The sequence below is a fragment of the Suncus etruscus genome, chromosome 19, assembly GCF_024139225.1.
Source record: "Suncus etruscus isolate mSunEtr1 chromosome 19, mSunEtr1.pri.cur, whole genome shotgun sequence".
Lineage (NCBI taxonomy): Eukaryota > Metazoa > Chordata > Mammalia > Eulipotyphla > Soricidae > Suncus > Suncus etruscus.
Window position 1 is genome coordinate 28,982,340 of NC_064866.1, and position 23,912 is coordinate 29,006,251.

At 41.5% G+C, this 23,912-nt stretch overlaps 2 protein-coding genes and 1 non-coding gene across 3 annotated transcripts in view; 2 read left to right on the forward strand and 1 right to left on the reverse strand.

Moving 5' to 3' along the window:
- KCNC4 (potassium voltage-gated channel subfamily C member 4) overlaps positions 1 to 23,912 on the forward strand; it is a 248,510-nt gene that overhangs the window by 151,001 nt on the left and 73,597 nt on the right. The window lies entirely within an intron of this gene.
- The window catches only part of SLC16A4 (solute carrier family 16 member 4), a 32,021-nt gene continuing 18,560 nt past the window's right edge, over positions 10,452 to 23,912 (reverse strand). Inside the window, 1 exon segment of the mRNA XM_049765608.1 lies at positions 10,452 to 10,576. Coding sequence (XP_049621565.1) covers positions 10,452 to 10,576 — 125 coding nt within the window.
- Positions 22,867 to 22,928, forward strand: LOC125997747 (U7 small nuclear RNA). The gene has a single exon (XR_007491769.1). It is a non-coding gene; the product is annotated as a U7 small nuclear RNA (small nuclear RNA).

The window sequence follows — 23,912 nt, forward strand, 5'->3', positions numbered from 1 at the left end:
ATTAAAGGCAACCGCCTTACCCTTCATGCTATCTCTCTGGCCCCTGTCATGGGTTTCTTTAGAAGGATCGTATTAAATCTGTACAATGCTTTGGGGAGTATTGCCATTTTAATGATGTTAATCCTGCCAATCCATGAGCAGAGTATGTGTTTCCATTTCCACGTGTCCTCTCTTATTTCTTGGAGCAGGCTTTTATAGTTTTCTTTGTATAGGTCTTTCACATCTTTAGTCAAGTTGACTCCAAGATATCTGAGTTTGTGTGGCACTAATGTGAATGGGGTTGTTTTCTTAATGTCCATTTCTTATCACCAGGTATTTCTAACTTAAGGACCATAAAATTGATTTTATTTTTCCCTCTGAGATCTTACTAGTAGTTGACTCTTTCTGTAGTCTACAATTAGAATATAGAATATATACAGAGGACATTTTATTTATTTATTTATTTATTTTGGTTTTGGGTCACACCCGGCAGCACTCGGGGGTTACTCCTGACTCTATGCTCAGAAATCGCTCCTGGTGGGCAGGGGGGACCATATGGGATGACAGGATTTGAACCACCGTAGGTCCTGGGTCGGCCGCTTGCAAGGAAAATGCCCTACCACTATGCGGTCTCTCTGGCCCCAAGTTGCATGAATTCTAAGTGTTTCTTGGAACAGCCTAGTTCTTTCTGTTATAAAAGAAAAAGTTCTGTACTACTGACCAGATTTTTAGCCTCTTTCCTCTTTGTCAAGCAGGGTGAGATCATCCATTGTCATGAAAACTTGTTTTTATCTAGACACCCATTGTTGGTAACTCCTAAGATACATGTCAGTTGGTGAATCATATTACTGCTCTGGCTTGAGAGGACTGCTGCACAGTGAACTGTTTAGGCTTAAAATTATAATCAAGAGTTAATAACTGCTTAGGTATAGGTGATGTCTATAAATAATTTATCATATACTCTGATTAGCTTTAATATTGAAAGAAGGCAATATTCTCATTCCTTAAAAATTATTTTATTGTTACCATTATTTTGGGGTGTCACATGTGGTAAAGCTCAGGAATTACTGAGCTCTTGGGGGACCAAATGGCATGCCAAGAATAAAACCCAGTTTGGTTATGTGCAAGGTAGCACCTTATCTGCTGTATTATCATCCCAACCTCTATTTTTTTTTTTCGTGGTCCTCTAATACTTCTGAGCAGTAGAATTTTATTTTTTTGCTAAAGGGCATTCATGTTGGTTAACAGCAAAGATTGAAAATTTCAGGTATGGTACTATGTATAAAACTGGTGTTGGCCTTGTGCAAAGCAAACCACCTTAGGTCTGTCTCTCTGGCTCATGTTCTCTACATTAGTATGAGTGGCCAATGCATCTTGATTTTAAAAGGGAACATTCCAGAAACTCCATCATTATTAGCCATATCCACATGGTTAATTACTCTCTTGTAGTTTATTCTCTGCTTCCCTTAAAGGAACGTAATTGGGTTGTGATAGACTATTTTGGAATTTTGGGGTTATTTTATATTTGAGGGTTTTAGACTACACTAGCCCGTTGATACTCAGAGGTTGCTCTTTTTGGTGCTGGGGATCAAACAAGTGTTAGCTGCATGCAAACCAAGTTCCCTCACCCCTGTATAATCTTGATGATAGAAAGGGCCAGAGAGATAGCATGGAGGTAGGCCATCTGCCTTGCATGTAGAATCCCAGTATCCCACATGGACCCCTAGCCTGTCAGGAGTAACCCCTGAGTGCAGCCAGGTGTGACCCAAAAACCAAAAAAAAAAAAAAAAAAAAAAGATAATAAAAGAACTTACATTGTATAGCTTCTATGAATGAATGAGAAAAAATAATTAAGACTTTATTATAATTTGTTTTTCCCTGACATATGTGTAAAACTGATTACCCTCCCATAGAAATAAAGCATGAAGAATTTTTTTGGGGGGGGTCATAACTGGCGATGCTCAGGATTTACTCCTGGCTCTACGCTCAGAAATGGCTCCTGGTAGGCACGGGGGACCATATAGGATGCTGGGCTTTGAACTGGGGTCCTTCTTGTGTTGGCTGCATGCAAGGCAAATGCCTTACCACTGTGCTATTGCTCCGGCTACAAAGCATGAAGCATTTTAAAGGTGATTCTGGGGGCTAGAGAGATGACTTAAAGGGCAAGTAGATAACATGCTTTGCATATGGGAGATGCAGATTTGCTTCGAAACCCCACATGATTCTCAGGCAATATGCCTGTAGTAGCCCCTGACTGCTAAGTGTGGTTACCACTCCAAAAAAATAAAAATAAAAAGAGATAGATATTACGGTACCAGGAATGTAGCTCAGTTGTGAAATAAATAATTTCTTATGATTGAGACACTGAAGCTTCTCTCCCTAGTATAATACATATGAAGTTGATTTCTAAGCCAGAGTCATAGAACAGTGAGTAGAGGGGGGCGGGAGAAGAAAAAAAGAACAGTGAGTAGAGCATTTTCTTCACATGACCAACTTGATTTTGATCCTTGGCATCCCATATGGTCCCTTGAGCCTCACCAGCAAAGGTGCAAAGCTAGTAGTAAGCCCAGACCACCATTAGGTGCGGCCCAAACCAAGTTTCATAGGATGTCTCTCAAAATGAAAACTAAATATTAGCACATAGTGGGGGCGGGGTTAGTGAAAATAAAACCCTGAATTATTTTTTATTTATTTTTTGGTTTTTGGGACACACCTGCAGCACTCAGGGATTACTCCTGGCTCTACACTCAGAAATCACTCCTGGCAGGCTCGGGGAACCATATGGGATGCTAGGATTCGAACCACTGCCCTTCTGCATGCAAGACAAACACCTTATCTCCATGCTATCTCTCCGGCCCCATCCTGAATTATTTTAATTAAGGCAAATTTATATATTTTAAGTGCTAGATATTACAAGTAGCACGTAGCAGTATGAAATTTTTGTAAATTTTCGTTTGTTTTGGGGGCCATACCTAAGTGGTGCTCAGGGTTTATTTCTGATCAGTGAATAATATGTATTTTATAAAATATAATGTGTGTGCATACATATTATATATACACACACATACACGTATATATACACACATACACACATATATAAATCCTTTTCTTTTCTTTTTGTTTAAGCACCACATCTAGAGGTACTCAAGACTTAATCCTAACAGGGTTTAGGAGATTATATGCAGTGCCAGGAATCAAATACAAATAGACAACATTTCAGGCAAGTTCTTTACCACTGTACTATCTCTCTGGCCTCCAAAAAATGCCTTTTTATATGCTGATAATATGACATTTCCTTGGAGTAATACCACAAAATGGTATCTTAATAACAGTAAAGGTAACTATGGGACCAGAGTGATAGCACAGAGGATGAGACATTTGCCTTCGATGTGGCAAACTGGGTTCAGTCCTGACATCCCATATGGTCTCCTGAGCCTGCTAGCAGTATTTCTAAGCAGAGCCAGGAATAATAACCCCTGAACACTGCAGGGTGTGGTCCACAAAAAAAAAAAAAGATACCAGTAACATTTTTTATACAGATTATCAGCTGCTAACTATATATACATCAAGACTCACAATATTTCCAAGAATTTAGCATTAAGGAATATATGTGATCTATACTTAGGTTATTATTACCTTCTTTAGTCAGGTTTGGTTTCTATAGGAAGACCAAAAACTAATTTGCTACATTGCTGTTGGCCTTCTAGTATATTGATATTTTTATTTAGATTTGTTTGGATCCTTAGGTACTTTGTATTCACTTTTACATTTTTATCTAGATATTAAAATTTTATGCCAATTTGTTTTGGGCAGATTTGTAATTCAGTTCATTTATGTTTGCTTTATAATTCTTTAGTATTGTACTAGCAAGAAACTAGTGCAGTTAGGGACAGTGTTAGTCAACTGTTTTCCAATTGTGGTCCCCATTGATATTTTTTCATTCTTGAGACTCTCTCCTCGTGTCTTGTCCTACTAGTTACCACCTCCTTCACAAGTCTTCCCATTGCCTCCCCACTATTTTCACCTGTGATCCTCTTAGAATATTCTCTGAACCCAGAGGGACCACATTCTGGCCTCTAATTGGGAAATGCTGATTTAGGTCTTTATCTCAGACTCTGTTTGACTTATGACTCTTCTTACTGGATTTTTTTGGGGGGCGGGGCACATCCTGTGACGCACAGGGATTATTCCTGGCTATGCGCTCAGAAATCGCTTCTGGCTTGGGGACCATATGGGACGCCAGGGGATCGAACTGTCCTAGGCTAGTGTGCCACTGCTCTGACCCCTTACTGGATATTTTTTTCTTTTAAGTTAGTGAATTATGCCTACTTCAGTGACTATATTTTTCAGTATTGAGATAGTTACTCATGGGACCAGAGAGGTAGTACAGAGATTAAGGCAATTAATTGCCTTGCATGTGTCTTATTTGGTTGATTTCTGAGCATAGAGCCCAGAGTAATTCTGAAGCTTTGGGTACTGCCAGGTGTAGTCCATCAACCAATATATTTGTGGTTTTTGGGTCACACCTAGCAGCACTTGGGTTACTCCTGGCATTACGCTCAGAAATCGCTCCTGGCAGGCTCGGGGGACCATATGGGATGCTGTGATTAGAACCACCATCCTTCTGTATGCAAGGCAAAGGCCCCACCTCCATGCTATCTCTCAGACCTTCCCCCACCACAAATTTTTTTAATAAGGCCATTATGTACTTAAGTAGGTAAGGTTATTGCTTGCATGTGGCTCACCCAGATTTGATCCCTGACTCCCCATTTGGTCTCCTGAGCACCACCAGGTGTGGTCTCAAAATAAACATGCAGGAAATAAAGATACTACCCTATACCCTAAGTCTAATACTTGTTACCTTTATACTTTCTTGAAAGAGGAGAAGTGCGTGCTCTCCCCTGAAAAAAAAAATTGTATTATACCTTTCTTAAAACCTTAAATGTGGGGCCGGAGAGATAGCACAGCGGCGTTTGCCTTGCAAGCAGCCGATCCTGGACCTAAGGTGGTTGGTTCGAATCCCGGAGTCCCATATGGTCCCCCATGTCTGCCAGGGGCTATTTCTGAACAGATAGCCAGGAGTAACCCCTGAGCACCGCCGAATGTGGCCCAAAAACCAAAAAAAAAAAAAAACCCAAAAAACCCAAAAAAAACCCCTTAAATGTATAGCTAATATTTCTAGATTCTTACAATGTGTTGACATTTTATAATATTCTCCTTTAAAAAGTATTTAATAGGAACATCATGAGTTAATTGTTGATATACAACAGATACTTTAGTTAATATAGAAATCTTTAGCCTCCTGCAATGTAGAGATTCCAGTTTATTAACTTACACTCTATAGGTTGAAGGGGCTATTACCATTAAGTAGGATGAAGAACTGTTCTGTTGAATCAGATTCATGTCTGTATATATCAAAATTCAAATTGGACAGCTTTAGTTAGGCCTGCTTTACTTGCATTAAGAAAATGAATTTAGTTGCCCTAGTGTCTTTTGAGAGAACAGTTATTTCTCAAAAATGAAAAAGAGATGGAGAAATGATTCCAAGTAAATTACCATTTTTTTTAATCTTATGACTTGACATAGAAAATAGAAGAAAGGTATGAGGGTCATTTTGTATGGTACAAATAGGTTTACATTTAATTTTCTTTTTTTTTTTTTTTTTTTTTTTTTTTTTGGTTTTTGGGCCACACCCGGTAACGCTCAGGGGTTACTCCTGGCTATGCGCTCAGAAGTTGCCCCTGGCTTGGGGGACCATATGGGACACTGGGGGATCGAACCGCGGTCCGTCCAAGGCTAGCGCAGGCAAGGCAGGCACCTTACCTTTAGCGCCACCGCCCGGCCCCTACATTTAATTTTCACAATTCATATCTGCATAGGTTGGTGGTGGTATTCTCATTTTACAGAGGAGGAAATTGAGACTCTGAGATGCAGGATTGGCATTACTTATTTTGCTATTTGCATGTGAAAGGAGTGTTTTTTTTTTAATTTACATCTAAAATGTAACATAGATATCCGCATTAAGTGTGTAACCTGGGGCCGGAGAAATAGCATGGAGGTAAGGCGTTTGCCGTGCATGCAGAAGGTCAGTGGTTCGAATCCCAGCATCCCATCTGGTCCCCCGAGCCCTGCCAGGAGTAATCCCTGAGTGCTGTTGGGTGTGACCCCAAAAACCAAAAACCAAAAAAAAAAAAAAAAACAACAACAATAAAAAAAAAACCCGTACATGTAAAATAAAGCTAAATACTGGTGTTTTTTTTTGTTTGTTTGTTTTTTTGGTATTTGGGCCACACCCGGCGGTGCTCAGGGGTTACTCCTGGCTGTCTGCTCAGAAATAGCTCGTGGCAGGCACGGGGGACCATATGGGACACCGGGATTCGAACCAACCACCTTTGGTCCTGGATCGGCTGCTTGCAAGGCAAACACCGCTGTGCTATCTCTCCGGGCCCTAAATACTGTTTTTAAGATAATCAGTATTTGAACCCATAGTGATTTGGTTTTGCTGTGTGTTGGAGAATACAAAGATAAAAACATGTCTTGTTGATTTTACAGCTTAATGAAAAATACTGACATATAAGCTTGTAGAGCACGTGGAAAGAGGACTTGGAATTGGGATTCCAAATGAGAGAATGACTTAATGCTGGGAACTTTTTCCAGAAGAGTTGGCCTTTGAGTGAGTGGATTATAAACAGTGAGCATTCTTGGTAGAGAAAGGCAAGCCTTTGACATTGTAGCTAGTAGCAAAACTTGCACAAAGACATAGGAAACTACATTTTGGAGCAAAACTTTTAGTTTAGTATTTTTCTCTGTAGAGAATCAAATTTTAAGGCAAGGAGAAATAGAAGAATATTAAAGTGATTGTTTCATGGAACATTATGAAGAATATACTAAAGAATGTATTTTCCCTCTTAAAATGACAAGTAATGAAGGGCTTCAAATTCACATGTAATTGTTTCATCATAGTTTTCAATATCCTTCCCATTGAAAACCATCTATTCTGACTAGAGCCATAGCTCAAAGTTTAGAGCACTTGCTTTGCATTCGGAATGCCTGTGCTTGGTTCTAGGCTGGGAGCAACATTTGAAATGCTCAGAGAATAGCCCCTGAACACAGTTGGATGTACACGCCAGACCAAAAATAAAAACCAAATAAATCCAAAGTGTTCTTGTTTGGCTTCATAAAAATTTTATAGTTAATGAATTTCATGACATACTTAAATAATTTAGATAACTATATCTAGTTTAGATAACTAGTGGAAAAGTGAATGCTATATTTCATTTACTAGAGATATAAAGCAATTCTTTAAAAATAAAAGGGGGGGTTTGTGTGACAGGGGTCCACACCCAGTTTTGCTCTAGGCTTTCTCTCTTCATTTTGTTTTGGTTTTGGTTTTAGTTTTGGGTAGAACTTGGGTAGGTCACATACAAGGCAAAAGCCCAACATGCTATGCTATCATCACTCCAGCCCCCTTCAAGCTTTCAGTTGTTCTGCACTCTGGTATCACAACTGCTGGGTTCAGGGAACTATATTGGGTGCTAGGGTTCCAACCCAGTTCGATGCACCTTACCCCCTGTCCCTATCTCTAATGCACCTCCCCTCCCCCCCAATACTATCTCTATGTAGTTTGTTTGTTTCTTTATCTTTGGTTTGTAGCCCATACCTAGCAATGCTTAGAGCTAACCCCTGGCTCTGCACTCCAGGTGCATTAAGAACCATATGGAATGCTGAGGTTCAACCCTGGCCAATTCCTTACTTCCTGTACTTCTGCTCTGGCCCAATAGTTTAGTTTTAAATGTATAACATATAACAGTTTAATGTATAGCACAGTGGTAGGGCATGTGCCTTGCATGCAGCAGACCAGGATGGATCCCGGTTCTACTTCAGTCATCCCATATGGTCCCCTGAGACTGCCAGGGACGATTTCTGAGTGCAGTCAGGAGTAATTTCTAAATGCTGCCGGGTGTGGCCCCAAAACCAAAATAAATAAATGCATAACACATATTAATTTTAGGATTTTTTTGTTGTTGTTGGTTTTTTTTTGGTTTTTGGGTTTTGGGCCACACCCGCCGTTGCTCAGGGGTTACTCCTGGCTGTCTGCTCAGAAATAGCTCCTGGCAGGCACGTGGGACCATATGGGACACCGGGATTCGAACCAACCACCTTTGATCCTGACTCGGCTGCTTGCAAGGCAAACGCTGCTGCACTATCTCTCCGGGCTCTTGTTGTTGGTCTTTGTTTTTTTGGACCACACCTGGTAGCCCTTAGGGGTTACTCATGGCAGGCTCCAGAGATCATATAGAGACCTGGGTTGAATTGGCCACTTGTGAGGCAAAAGCCCTAACCCATGGTGCTATTGCTCTGGCCCAGGATTTCTTTTTTTTCTTTTTTTTCTTTTTTTTTATTTGGGTCACACCCAGCGGTGCTCAGGGTTTACTCCTGGCTGTCTGCTCAGAAATAGCTCCCGGCATATTGTCCCATATGGGACAATGGGATTCGAACCAACCACCTTTGGTCCTGGATTGGCTGCTTGCAAGGCAAGCCCCTGTGCTATCTCTCCGGGCCCCGGCCCAGGATTTCTTTAAGAAGAAAAATACTGAAAAGGAAATAAAGATTATCTCTAATTAAATTAAATCAGAGATTGACTGAGGAAGGATATATTATTGACCATGTCAGTTGTTTTTTTTTTTTCTTTCGGTTTTTGGGCCACACCCGTTTGACGCTCAGGAGTTACTCCTGGCTATGCGCTGAGAAATTCCCCCTTGCTTGGGGGGACCATATGGGACGCCAGGGGATGGAACCACGGTCCGTCCTACGCTAGCGCTTGCAAGGCAGACACCTTACCTCTAGCGCCACCTTCCCGGCCCCGACCATGTCAGTTATTAAAGTTTTATATCGTAACATTTTTAAGAACCAAAAATAGGGGTCTAGAGCTATATATAGCACAGTGGATAGGGCCTCGTACACAGCTGACCCAGGTTCTATCCACAGCATCTCTTATGATCCCCTAAGCACTCCTAGGAGTAATTCCTGAGTGCAGAGCCAGAAATAACCCCTGAGCACTGCCAGGTATGGCCCCCCCCCAAAAAAAAAAGATTTCTCCAAATCAGTAAGCAAAATTAATTAGGGAGAGGAATATATTTACCATGTCAGACATCATTAAAATTTCAGTAGTCAGATTTCAAAGTTCTAATTATCTACATGCTACAGTTAATACTCTTTTAGTTTAAGAAAAAGTTTTATTGGGCCGGAACGGTGACTCAAGGGGTAAGGTACCGCGGTTCGATCCCCCAGCATCCCACATGGTCCCTCAAGCCAGGAGCAATGATTTCTGAGTGCATAGCCAGGAGTAAACCCTGAATGTCACCGGGTGTGACCCCAAAAGCAAAAAAAGAAAAAGTTTTCCATCTTCAAATATTTTAGTGACTAAATTGCCATGGCACAGTTGCAAGTTTAATTAATTTACTAATTTTTTTGGTTTCGGGCTATGCCTGCGAATGCTTGGGTGTCTCTAGACTTTGAGACCAGTAGACAAATGTGGTGCTAGGGGATTAAATTAAAGAATTCTTGCTTGCAGAGCCTTTGTTTTGGTCCTTTTTTTTTTTTTTTTTTTTTTTAGTTTTTGGGTCATACCCGGCAGCGCTCAGTGGTTACTCCTGGCTCTATGCTTAGAAATCACTCCTGGCAGGCTCTGGGGACCATATAGGATGCCAGTTTCAAACAACCTCCCTTCTGCATGCAAGGTAAACGCCTTACTTCCATGCTATCTTTCTGGCCCCTGTTTTGGTTCTTTGAGTCACCTCCACCAACCTTATTAATTTATGATTAACTATATTCTGATATTTTTTTTTGGCTTTTCGGCCATATCCAGTGACGCTCAGGATTTACTCCTGACTATGCGCTCAGAAATCACTCCTGGCTTGGGGGAATATGGGATGCGGGGGAATCAAACGCGGTCCTTCCTAGGCTAGCCCGGGCAAAGCAAACGCCTTACTGCTTGTGCCACCGCTGTAGCCCCTACATTCTGATTTTCATTTTATACTTAAAGTAGCTGTTTCATCTGATTTTTTTGTTTGGTTGGTTTTAGTTTTGGTTGCACTCAGGGGCTACTCCTGGCTCTAAGCTCAGAAAATGACCCTGGCAGGCTCAGGGACCATATGGGATGCTGGGATTTGAACCACCGTCCTTCTGCATGCAAGGCAAACACCATACCTCCATGCTATCTCTTCAGTCCCTGTTTCATCTGATTTTAAATATAAAGTTTACCCTAACTGAGTACATAATAACAAATAGCTTAACTGCTTTTTACTGTGATACAGACTTTCCTCAGGATACTGAAGCAAAAGAACCTAAAAAGCCATTCGTTTCACATTGTTATCTTACACGTGAGAATTTTTTTCTTCTGCACTTTTACTTTCAGTGACTTGAGTTTTTATTTTTAATGCTCTCTTAATTGCAGTCCTCTTGCTTTCTGATCAGACCCTGCTTTTCCATTTCTCAGCCAGTGGTATAAAGAAAAAGGAAACTGAAGAAAGGATGTAGCATGTGCCAGCAAAGTAGAAGGATCCAGTGTATGTCTGGGTATAATCATATAGCCAACCTAGAAGGAAGGAATGATTTCTGTTAGTGAAGCCAATCTTTCCATTAGTGATTATCTGTCCTGAACTCTTCAGAAAAAGGTCCCTCCGATACTTAACTATTCTGTTCTTGTAACCCACTTCACAGTTAAGCAAGCTGCCTCCTTGTTTTTATATTCTGTTGATGAAGTTTAATCAATTTGACCAGAGTAGAGAATTAAATCTGGGGAAAAACTTATTGTGGACCCAGAACTCAGTAAGTCCTGTGTATCTATAGGTTCCTGGAAACTAACAGCAAATCATGTAGGTAAATGATGCAAATAAGATTAACATTCCTTTAGTATATTTATGTCACAAAAAACATCACCAAACTTTTAAAAGACCTGAAATACTTCTAACATTAAATCATGTCTCATTTGAACCCAGACAGGATGCATACAAGAGCATACTCTCTCTCCTTTAATTTCACCATTTCCCTCTTCTCTCCCTCTCCTATCCCTTCCTTTTCCCCAAACTCTCTTCTTTCTTCTTCTCCCTCCTTCCTTTTCTCCTGAGAGCTGATTCTCTGCTTTTCTTCACTGAACAGAGTTGAGAATAGTATAATTATATATATATATATATATATATATATATATATATATATATATATATAAAATTAGCCAAGCCATGGCCTGGAGAGATATACAGTGGATAGGACACTTGCCTTTCACATGGCTGATCTAGGTTCAATCATTGGCATCCCATAGGTTTCCCCCAAGCACCACCAGTAGTAATTCTTGAGTGCAGAGCCGGGAGAAACCCCTAAGCATTACTGGGTGTGGCCCAAACACTTTTAAAAAATACCACCAAGATGATCTTTGTTCTCACAGACCTCACAGGTTTAGTGAAGAGGTAGGTACTCATTTACATCACAAGTGAAAAGAACTAAGAAGTGAAAGATTAGGAATAGGAAAGTCTGAGAGCATATGAGGGAACTGGCTACTTGGTCAAATAGGTTAAACCTGTAGTTCCTTGAAATCAAAGCACTTTTTGAAAACAGAAGAGTTCTCAAAATCATTTGGCTCCAGTGGCACTTACTAGAACTTAAGGTAAACACATTTTCCCCAACTGAGCAAAATGGCAAAGAATATCGCCAAGGTACTGACATTTTTTTTTTTTCTTTTTTGTTTTTGATTTTGGACCACAATCAAGACTTACTCCTGGCTCTCTAGAGGTTCAGGGATCACTCCTGATAGTTGCCAGGGACTTATATACGGTGTCAGGAATTTGGACCTGGGCCAGTCATGTGCAAGTCAAACACCTACCTGATGTACTATCTCTTGTTACCACCCCACTCACTTAACCTTTGCACACACAGTGGTGCTCAGGGCTTACTTCTGGCTCTGCATTCATGTATTACTTCGGGTGAGCTTGGGTTTATATGGAGTACCAGGGAGCAAACCCAGTTAGGGCAAACATTATTTGTTATACTCTGTCCTGCTCTGCCCCTCCCCTTTTTTTCTGTAGTTTTTGGGACACACAAAATGGTGTGTAGTATTCAGCATTCTTATTACTCAGCAAGACTCAGGGAACCATAAGTTGTGCCTGGGATTGAACCCACATGGCTGCCTGCAAGACAAGTGCTCTACCCCCTTAAATTCTATTACTTCAGCTTTAAAGATTGACTTTTAATCATTGTTTTAAAAGCCAACACTGTGAAAAAGACAAATCTTATACAAAATCTTACAAATCTTGTTTTATAATTTTTTTGAGGAGGCATGGGAATGCTTCTCAGAAGTATCTTGAAGTCTCAGCAGTCTTCAGTAATTGATCCTGTAGTGATCTAATGATTTTGTACTTGGGTCTGATGATGCTGGGGACCACCAGAATCACACTCCAGCAGTGTTTGGGGGCCAGTAAGGCTACACCCAGTGGTGAATAGGCAAACGTACTGTTGGGATTGATCTCAGGCCTAAAGCATGCAAGGCATATGCACTAGTTATTTGAGCTATCTCCCTGGCTCCTGAAAGTTTCTATATTTAAAATCCTGTAGAATACTTTAAAAGTTCAAACTGGGGCTGGAGAGATAGCATGGATGTAAGGCATTTATTTGCCTTGCATGCAGAAGGACGTGGTTCGAATCCCAGCATCCCATATGGTCCCCCGAGCCTGCCAGGGGTGATTTCTGAAAGTAGAGCCAGGAGTAACCTCTGAGAGCTGCCAGGTGTGACCCAAAAAAACAAAAACAAAAAAAAAGTTCAGACTGTCACTCTGATTATTTACCCAAAATATAGGTGCTGTCTGCCAGCCTGGTCTATATTATGGTGAGCACACCAATGAACAAAATAGATGAAAATATATGATATTAAGGGTTTTTGATATGTTTATTCTGCTTTATATCTTAGAATTTGATTTCTAACATGATTTTTTTTAATTGTCCATCGTCTTCTAACTTCATTGTTTTTTTGTTTTTTTTTTTTCTGTCTTTGATAGAGACTTTAACTTTTTTTGTTCAATCTGTGTTTCCTGTTCTTTCCTTTGGGGGGCACACTCAGTGGTGCTGAGGGGGGTTACTCCTGGCTCTGTGTTCAGAAATCATTCCTGGCAGCCTTGGAAGATCATGTGGGATGCTAGGGATCAAACCCATGTTTGCCGCGTGCAAGGCAAACACCCTACCTCCTGTCCCATGTTTCCTGTTCTTAATGTAATGAATGAATAGAATACTGTATAGCCTTTTAAGTCAGCTGCTTTTGGACTACCAAGGTTAGACTCAGCTTCATTTATATTGAATTCTGTACCTGTTTTGCAAAAGTATGAAAAGACTTTTTAAATACTTTCTTTAGTTTTTTTATTTTTTTCGTTCTTTTGTGTTTGGGGGTCACACCCAAAAATGCTCGGCGTACTCCCAGCTAGGTGCTTGGGGGTTGCTCCCAGTAGTGCTCTGCAAGGGGCCATGCTATACTAGAGATTGAATCCAGGGTTTCTGCATGCAAAGCATGTGCCCCAGACCCTTATTTTTTTTTCCAGGGGATTGATGGGTAGTGTTTGGGCCACACCGGCTTTGGTCAGGGTTACCCTGGCTTTGTACTTAGGAATCACTCCTGGCGGACTCTGGGGACCATATGAGATGTTGGGGATCCAACCTGGGTCAGCTGTGTGCAAAGCAAGCACCCTACCCACAGTACTCTTTCAGGCCTCCTGTGTTCCAGACTTTTGAGCTTTCTTTGTGGGCCTTCAGTTCTAACTTTAATAATGATAGGTTTTATTTAAGAAATATTAGGAAAGAGGACTTCATAAGGTAAAAGAAGAAAATTTAAGTACCCTGAGCTGGGATGTGAATGACTCCAGAATGGAGTGTGCTATATATAAAGTACAAGTTAGAAGTTGCACACCCAGGATGTGGGCAGCTGCCAGGGTGGGAGTGTTGTAAAAGGAAAGATACTGAACAGTGTTCAGATGTGAACAGCCTCCAGGGTAGGGTGTACCCACAAATGCACTTTTTCTTGGTCATGGGCAGGGCTTATTCCTGGTTTTTCTCAGGAATCATTCCTGAATGGGCTTGGAGTACTACCATGTGATTTCAAGGAATGAACTGGGATTGCTTGCTTGCAAGACAATTTGCACATGCTAAACATATGTTCGACCATGTCCACTATATTTCTAGTCCCTTAGCCATTTTAAATGGAAGAGTACACTAACTGACATTAACATGGCTGAATTTTCATTTGGATGACAGCTAAAGCATTGTGCATACATTTAAAAAAGTCTATATGCTAGTCATGATCTAGGGCAATGTCTTTTTGAATATGCAGTCAATATTGGGTACACAGCAGATCTTGTAGATTTGCTAAGCTGAAGTTTCCTGTATTTTTTGTAATCTCCAGACGCCATGCATTAAGGTTATCAGAAGTAAGTGCTTGTTACTCCTGTTAATTCATCAGATTCCCTCATGTTCATCCTCATGGCATTGAGTTAATACTTTTTCTTTTTCCTTTTTTGTTTTTTTGTGTTACAACCATCTGTGCTCAGGGTTTACTCCTGGTTCTAAGCTCAAGGATCTTTCCTGACAGTGCTCAGGGTGCTGGGAATGGAACCTGGGTTGGCTGTGTATAAGGCAAATACCCTTCCCATTGTACTATCTCTGGGCCCTATTCAATCAATTCTTTACAATAAAATTGTACAAATTATTTCTGTACATCTATGGCTATAATTTCTATTTGGGACAGTAACATCTTAATCTTTACTATGATAAGGAAAGACAATTTTCTTTTTTTGATTGTTTTGGGGCCACATCTGGTGACACTCAGGGCTTACTTCTGGCTCTGAGCTCAAAAATCATTCCTGGCAGGCTTGGGGGACCATATGGGATGCCAGAGAGTGAACCCAGGTCTGAACCTAGGTTAGCTGCATACAAGGCAAACACCTTACCCTTTGTGCTATAACTCCAGCCCTTTAACATAACAGTTTTATAGTTTCCTTACAGACAGCAAAAATGGAATCAGAATTACCTTTCAAGTTGAATATTGAATATAGTATGTTAAGTTTATTTTTATTTTCTTTATTTTGATATTATTTAGTTTAGGGGTTAACCCAGTGGTCCTCAAGACTATTCCTGCCTCAGTCCTCAGGACTGACCTCTGAATGCCCAGGGAATCTCATATTCAGGTTCTGTTCTTGGGTTCATTTCCTAAAAGTTTTTGGGGCAAAATGCAGTGTCATGGGGCCTGGAAGGTGGCGCTAGAGGTAAGGTGTCTGCCTTGCAAGCGCTAGCGTAGGACGGACCGCGGTTCTATCCCCTGGCATCCTATATGGTCCCCCCAAGCAAGGGGCGATTTCTGAGCGCATAGCCAGGAGTAACCCCTGAGCATCAAACGAATGTGGCCCAAAAAACAACAACAAAAAAAAATGCATTGTCATGTATGAAACCAGACTTGCTGCCTGCAAACCATGTGTTAACCTCTCCTAGCCCAGTGTTAACATTAAAAAACTATCCTTTTGTAGGTTAAGCCGTATGCTTAGTTTACTTAACCGTTTTTGTTTTTTGGCTTTTGGGTCACACCAGGCGGTGCTTAGGGGTTACTCCTGGCTCTCCGCTCACTCAGAATTTGCTCCGGAAGGCTCAGGGGACCATATGGGATGCCAGGGTTCGTACCAGGGTCCATTCCGTGTTGGCCACATGTAGGGCAAATGCCCTATTGCTGTGCTGTCGCTCCGGCCCCACTAAGTTTAACCTTTATTTAAGCAGTATTTATATCTAATATCTAAAACTTGATAGATGAATAAGTAAATCCTTTATATTGAGTTTACTGCTATATGTTTACTATATGTTTGCTATATGTTCATCTTTTTAAAACTTTAAATACTGGATCAGAGAGTCTTTAAATAGAGAAATGGTACAGAGAGATAGTACTGGAATTAAGGAATTTTCTGTGCTTGTGCCAAACGTAAGTTTGTTCCTGGCATCTCATGGTGCTCTGAACATCATGGGTGCAGCTCTGCCTCAGGTCCCACTGTCATCCTAGTGGGTGGCCACAGCACTGAGTCCTTGGGCCCTAGCATCTAACCACTGACCCAGTTGGCTGAGAATGTTCAAGAAGGGCTCCAAGCCCTTCTGAAAGGGCTGTCTGAAAAAACAAACAAAAAAACAAAAAAACAAAACATTGTATTTCAGGCCCTCAAATTGAACCACAGTTTGGTTGACCAGGAATGGCTAGGAAGGGACTCCAGACCTCTTGAGCACTGCTAGGGAGACCCCGCTCCTTTAAAAAAAAAAACCCAAAGATTTTAAAAGTCAGCTTGAAGTACACCAAGAAGACTTTGAATTCCAAAGTTTCTTATTCAAATCAGTGATTGTAAATTCTGTAAGAGACCAGTAGTGAGCTGTTGGCCTTCTAGTGACAGACTTCCAATATGTGTACTCAATGGCCTCTCATCCCTAGGGCTACTGAAGCTACTAGTTGACTACTAGCAGTTATCTTACTTCACTGCTCTACAAATATTTTCTCTGTGTGTGTCAGAATGGGAAAGTTTTAGGAATCAGAGTTTAGTAGTTTAAGCCCCGTAGGGCCTTTCAGATCTAGTGATCTCATGATGGAAATTATTAGTAAGATTCCCCAAGAGTGCTTTTGGTATTGGCTCTGTACTGAGTTTCATATAAAAGGATGATGTCCTATATTAGTATTTTGAAACATAATTCCTTGGCCTTATAAAGGAATTTTTTTATTTTTTTGCAAAGGAACTTCTGTTCCCTTTTAAAATAATACTGAGTTATTTGGAACATTTTGGTTGTTTGGTTTTTGGGGCCAACTCAGCTGTGCTGAGGACCTATTCCTGGCTCTGTGCTCAGGGTACACTCCTCACAGGGAGGGTTCCGGGGACCATGTGTTTTACCAGGGATTGACCCTAGGTTGACCACATGCAATGTAAGTGCCTTGCTAGATGATCTCTCTGGCACCTTGGATTTTTTTTTTTTTTTTTTTTTTTTTTTTGTGGTTTTTGGGTCACACCCGGCAGTGCTCAGGGGTTACTCCTGGCTCCATGCTCAGAAATTGCTCCTGGCAGGCACGGGGGACCATATGGGACGCTGGGATTCGAACCGATGACCTCTTGCATGAAAGGCAAATGCCTTACCTCCATGCTATCTCTCCAGCCCCGGCACCTTGGATTTTTAATGTTAAATACTACAGAAAACTTTGCAAGATCTTCTCAATTACCCTTTGTTGTTGTTGTTGTTGTTTGTTTGTTTTTGGGCCACACCTGGCAGCACTTAGGGGTTACTCCTGGCTCTTCGATCAGAAATCACTCCTGGCAGGCTCGGAAGGCCATATGGGCTGCTGGGAATCAAACCCAGGTCTGTCCTAGGTTGACCTAGTGCAAGGCACACACTCTACTGCTGTGCTATCTCTCCGGCCCCATTCTCAATTATCCTTGACTTAACCCCCATTCTCCAAAAGCAGCAGGCAGTTGAATAGATTTTTGCATTTCTTTTTCCAAATAATCAATTCATAGAGAAATTAGCATTTGATAGGCCCCAAACCTAGAGGTTGTGACTGTCAAAAGGTAGAATATGTTTGTGTTGGGATATTAAATATATCTAAAATAAGGCTGGAATTAGAGATAGAAAAGTGATTAATAGCATTTTTATTTTAGTCATTTTCTTAATATAATATACAGTAAGGGCCCAGGTGATAATTCAGTAGGCCAAGTACATGTTTTACTTGCAGGAGCTTTATGTTTTGTCTCTGATGCCACATAGTCTCTGCCCATAATCCATATTACCCCCCAAATACTAAGCTGGGAGTAGCCCTCAATCACTTTTTCTGCCATGGCTCAGAAAACAAAGACAATAAAGAGTTAATACAAAATTGCCAGTTTCTTTTTCTTTTTCTTTTTTTTTTTTAATTTATTGGGTCACACACACCGGCAGCGCTCAGGGGTTCCTCCTGGCTCTGTGCTCAGAAATCACTCCTGGCAGGCTCGGGGGACCATATGGGATGCTGGGATTCAAACCACTGACCCTCTGCATGCAAGGCAAACACCTTAACCTCCATGCTATCTCTCCGGCCCCCAAAATTACCAGTTTCATCCCATTTTATTTCTGGTGAGATGAGATTGACAAATAGTAGCAAGAGAGATGTGTTCCCTTTAGGATAAGTTTACCTCAACTTACTCGAGTACAGTCCATTTAGCGTTAGAATTAAGAGTGATTTTTTTTCTTGATGTTTTTTTTGGGGGCATTGTTATGAAATTACTGCTTTACTGAACTTTCTTTAATTGAGTTTCCCATAGCTGAGAATGTTGTTCGGAGATAAGGGTTGCATGGCTTATTTTCAATCAAGTAAGCCAGAAAAGTAGAAATTCTAATTCTCAATATTAGAGGTTCTAGACCAGAGGTTCTTAGATGTATTTGGATTACTGCCTCTCTTCAAAAAAAAAAAAAATGTGAGCCTATCCCTCAGAAATTTTTTTTTTTAATTTCTTCCAGTTTTGTGCGACACCCAGTGGTGTCTCAGAGCCTGGCTCTGCACTCGGGAATTACTCTCAGCAGTGCTCAGGGGGCCATATGGGATGCTGGGGATTGAACTTAGGTTGGCCCCAAACTCTTGCCCCTACCCAGAAATATTGTGTAATGAACAGACAAAAAATTTTCCTGTTGTCTCTCAGGCTTCTGCCCTCCTCCCTCCTGTTTGTTTCTGAGACCTCCATAGTATCAATCACTTTGGGAACCAGTGTTCTCTGTTGTCCAACGCCTAGCAGAGATGGTGGCAGAGTAAGTGTTCTGCAAAGCCCACGCCATAAGCTGTGGAAGAGTACTGAAAGTAAGTATGGTCTCGGTTCAAATAGCAGATAACAGTGCTGTGTGAGGAAGGTGCTTACTGTTCATTGAATGAATGCTGAGTAATATTTCTGGTATTATTAAGGAAGTTCAAGAATACTGGGAGTCATGAGTTGGGACTGGGGTTATATACAGAGGGTACCTGCATTCAGTTTTATTTTAGTGTCCACTAATTTTTTTATTTTGGGGCCACATGCAGGCAGTGCTCAGAGGTTGTTACTCCTGGCTCTGTACTCAGGCATCCTTCCTGGTGGTGCTGGGGTATGAGGGACCATTTGGGATGCTGGGGATTGAACCTGAGTCTGCTTTATGCATGACAAGTGCTATCTCTCTGGTCCTTTTATTTTTATTGTATTTTATTTTAAGTGAAATGCATAGCCTTTAGCATTTTGAGCTCACCCATCAGCTACCTTTGACTTGTGTTTAGGGATTTTTGCCTATGTACCTTAAATCTGGCTTGCATGTTGTAGAAAAGTACATACTTGCTCTTTTTTGTCCGAAGTGTTCTTTTGTATTGCTTTTTATGGGTTTACTTTTGTTCAAGGGAATATGGCAGAAATATTGTAAGCTTTTACGATTTCAGCCTTCCAAAGGCATGCTTGGTTCTACTGTATGGTTCCAAGTGCAACTTCGAGCAAGTTTACAAGGAAAGATCTGTAAAGAAATGAGGTGGAGTTGGCAAGGGTAGCAGTTTGTGGAGATGTGGGGTGAGTGATGGTAACTTTTTTTTGTTTTGGTTTTGGTTTTGGTTTTTGGACCACATCCTGTGATGCTAGGGTTACTCCTGGCTCTGTGCTCAGAAATGGCTCCTGGCTTGGGGGACCATATGGGGCGCCGGTGAATCGAACCACAGTCTGTCCTAGGTTAGCACATGCAAGGCAAAAGCCCTATTGCTTGTTCCGCTGCTCCAGCCCCAGTGGTGGTGATTTTTAACTTTCATTCATTTAATTACTGTCACACTATTTTAGCAAAAATCTAATAAAGAATTCTTTTGCTGCTGTTTTCCTTACGCACATTTGAAAGGGGAAGAAAAACAGTGCTTTTCCATAAACACTTCAATGATAAGGGTTGTGATTTTGAACCTATAGTTTTTTGTTTTATTTATTTATTTATTTATTTTTGGTTTTTGGGCCATACCCAGTTACACTCGGGTTACTCTGGCTATTCGCTCAGAAATCGCTCCTGGGTTGGGGGACCATATGGAACACCAGGGATCAAATCCAGGTCTGCCTTGGGTCAGCTGCGTGCAAGGCAAGTGCCCTAGTGCTGTGTTATCACTCCTCTACCCTATGCTATTTTTATCTTAATTTTTTTTCTTGAATCATTAAAATATACAGTGGGAGGGGCCAGAGTGATAGTTCATCGGTAGAGCATTTGGCTTGTGCGTGGCTGACCCAGCAGGGACCTGGGCTCTATTCACACACACACACACACACACACACACACACACACACACACACACACACACACACACACACACACACACACACACACACACACACACACGGTTTCTGAGCACCGGGGTTGGCCCAAACACACACACACGCACGCGCGTGCACCAGGAGTGATTTCCTGGGGTCTATTCCCTGCATCCCATGTGGTTTCAAGCCAGGAGTGATTTCTGAGCACCGGGGTTGGCCCAAAAACCAACACACACACACACACACACACACACGAGCTAGCCTAGGACATACAGGACAGCGGTTCTATCCCCCGGGGTCGCATATGGTCCCCCAAGCCACACACACACACACACACACATACACACACACACACACACACACACACGAGCTAGCCTAGGACATACAGGACAGCGGTTCTATCCCCCGGGGTCGCATATTGTCCCCCAAGCCACCCACCCACACACACACACACACACACACACACACACACGCTATCCTAGGACATACAGGACAGCGGTTCTATCCCCCGGGGTCGCGTATGGTCCCCCAATCCAGGAGCGATTTCTGAGGGCATAGCCAGGAATAACCCCTGAGCATCATGGGGTGTGGCCCAAGAAACAAACAAACAAAAAAAAAAGAAATTTCAGCTCCTGCAATTTGTTTTTTTTTTTTGTTTGTTTGTTTTTTTTTTTTTGGTTTTTGGGCCACACCCGGTAACGCTCAGGGGTTACTCCTGGCTATGTGCTCAGAAGTTGCTCCTGGCTTGGGGGACCATATGGGACACCGGGGGATCGAACCGCGGTCCATCCAAGGCTAGCGCAGGCAAGGCAGGCACCTTACCTTTAGCGCCACCGCCCGGCCCCCAGCTCCTGCAATTTGATAAAAACAGATGTAGGTAAGTAAAAACAATGAGATTCTAGGGGTGCTGAATATCTAAATTTGGTTAGAAATTTAATATAACTAGTTAGCCTATTGATTTAGTTTAGGGATCTGCAACTTTTAAGACATAAAGAGCCACTTGGACTTGTTTCTGAAGAAAAAAAATAATGTCCTTTTGGGACATTTAAAATCAATATAGCACTGCATACATTGTAACATATGTTTGTGCAAATTAATAGCCAATTAAAATATTTAAGTAATATTCCCTGCCTCTCTGCTCTTGGGCCCTGCTGTCAGATTCGCAGCAAAGCTTCAAAAGAGCCGCTGGCTGCAGACCCCTGGTTTAGTTGAAACCAAAGACAAAATGATAACTGCTTGTGCCTGTGGAGAAATATTTATTTGGTAGTTGCTGCTGGAGTCAGAAGTAAAGAAAATCTAATTGCCTTTGTTTTGTCATGTCACAGAGGATTTGCAGGAGCAGAGGTTTTTGTAAGTTTATTCTTTGAACAAGATCTTTAGTACAATGTGGTAGTCAGTGAGAGATAATGATAAAAATATACAGGAGGAAATTTCAACTGAATTATCACCTAAACCAAATCTATAAAGCTACATTCTTTTTTTTTTTTTTTTTTTTTTTTTGGTTTTTGGGCCACACCCGTTTGACGCTCAGGGGTTACTCCTGGCTATGTGCTCAGAAATCGCCCCTGGCTTGGGGGGACCATATGGGACGTCGGGGGATCGAACCGTGGTCCGTTCCTTGGTAGCGCTTACAAGGCAGACACCTTATCTCCAGCGCCACCTTCCCGGCCCTAAAGCTACATTCTATTCTAGCAACAGCCATACCATTTTCTTGACTTGGTGTAGGAATTATTGAAATAATATTCTCCATTAGAGAGCAAAAGTCTTATCAATCTACACATACGGTACTAGGGTAATTGAACTTGGAGTAATAGAAAGTTTGTGAATTGTTTTTCCTTTCTGAGAAAAATTTATTTTACTCTACATATATCTTATATTGGATAGTTGTATATATTAAATAAAAGTTTTATAATAAATTGGTGTGCTGTTTTCTCATCTGCTTTATTGTAATTCCTATTAAAATAACTTTATATTGGGCTGGAGAGATAGCACAGCAGTAGAGCGTTTGCCTTGCACGCAGCTGATTCGAACAGAGGTGGTTCGAATACCGGCATCCCATATGGTCCCTCGTGCCTGCTAGCAGCAACTTCTGAGCATAGAGCCAGGAGTAACTCCCAAGTACCACCGGGTATGACCCAAAAACAAAACAAATAAAATAACTATAAAATAATGATCCTATAACTCCATTCAAGTAAAAGTCTCAAGAACTTGATTTGTATTTGCATTTTTAACTCTTTAAATATTTAAGATGTATGCAAAAACATGAAATATAAAATCTTTAAACTTGCTGTTTTGTTACTGTTTCATTTGGTAAGATACTCTGTTCTCTGGTACTTGTTATTTTCCTGTGCTTTTGACTTAATTCTTAGACTTTGAAATTTCTCTAGTATCATTGGAGTTGCCAGTGAATATGGATTAAGAATGAAAAAATAGCTAAGGAATTTATTTGGGCTTTCTTTTCTGTATCACATTAACCTGTCTTTTTATCCATAGAATTACTTAACTCTAGGAGGCATCTTTGTTACCTGTCAATGATCCTTATATAACATATCTGTGCTTCACTTTGAAATTCTACCCTGAGTGTTACAGCTCTTTGAGAATTTGTATAGCAGGTTTTCTGGTTGCTACCAGAAGGCCCAAAAAGAATAAAATAAAATAAAATAAAATAAAATAAAATAAAATAAAATAAAATAAAACTACCCTGCAGGGGCTGAAACATGAGCACAACGGGTAGGGCTTTTGCCTTGCATGCAGCCAATCTGGGTTTGATCCCTGGAATCCCATATGGTACCCTGAGCCTGCAAGGAATAACCCCTAAGCACCTCCAGGTGTGGGCCAAAAAACAAAAAAAATTTGGGGTGGGGGTTGGGCCACACCCGGTGACACTCAGGGGTTCCTCCTGGCTATGAGCTCAGAAGTCGCTCCTGGTTTGGGGGACCATACGGGGACGCCAGGGGATCAAACCGCGGTTCGTCCTAGTTTAGCGCTGGCAAAGCAGACACCTTACCTCTAGCACCACGGCGCCGGCCCCCCAAAAAACAAATTTTAAAAGATAAAATTCCAGGGGCTGGAGCTGTGGCATAATTGGTAGGATGGACTGCAGTTCATTTTCCTGGCATCCCTTATGGTTCCCCAAACCAGGAGTGATTTCTGAACGCATAGCCAGGAGTAACCCCTGAGTGTCACCGGGTGTGCCCCCCCCCCAAAAAAAAGTTCTAGGGGCCTGAGAGATAGCACAGCGGTAGCACATTTGCCTTGTACACAGCCAATCCAGGACAGATGGTGGTTCAATTCCCAGCATCCCATATGGTTACCCGTGCCTGCCAGGAGCGACTTCTGAGCGCAGAGCCAGGAGTAACCCCTGAGCATCGCAGAGTGTGACCCCCCAAAAAAAATAAATTTAAATAAATAAAATTCTACCCTGCTTTGCAAGTCTGAAGATGAGGCAGAGTTGTACTACATAAGAAAATATGTTCATGGGGCCACAGCTATAGCACAGCGAGTAGGGCATTTGTCCTGCATATGGCCGATCCGGAACAGACCCAGGTTCGATCTCTGGCATCCCATATGGTCTCTTAATTCTGCAGGAGTTATTTCTGAGTGCAGAGCCAGGAGTGTGGCTCC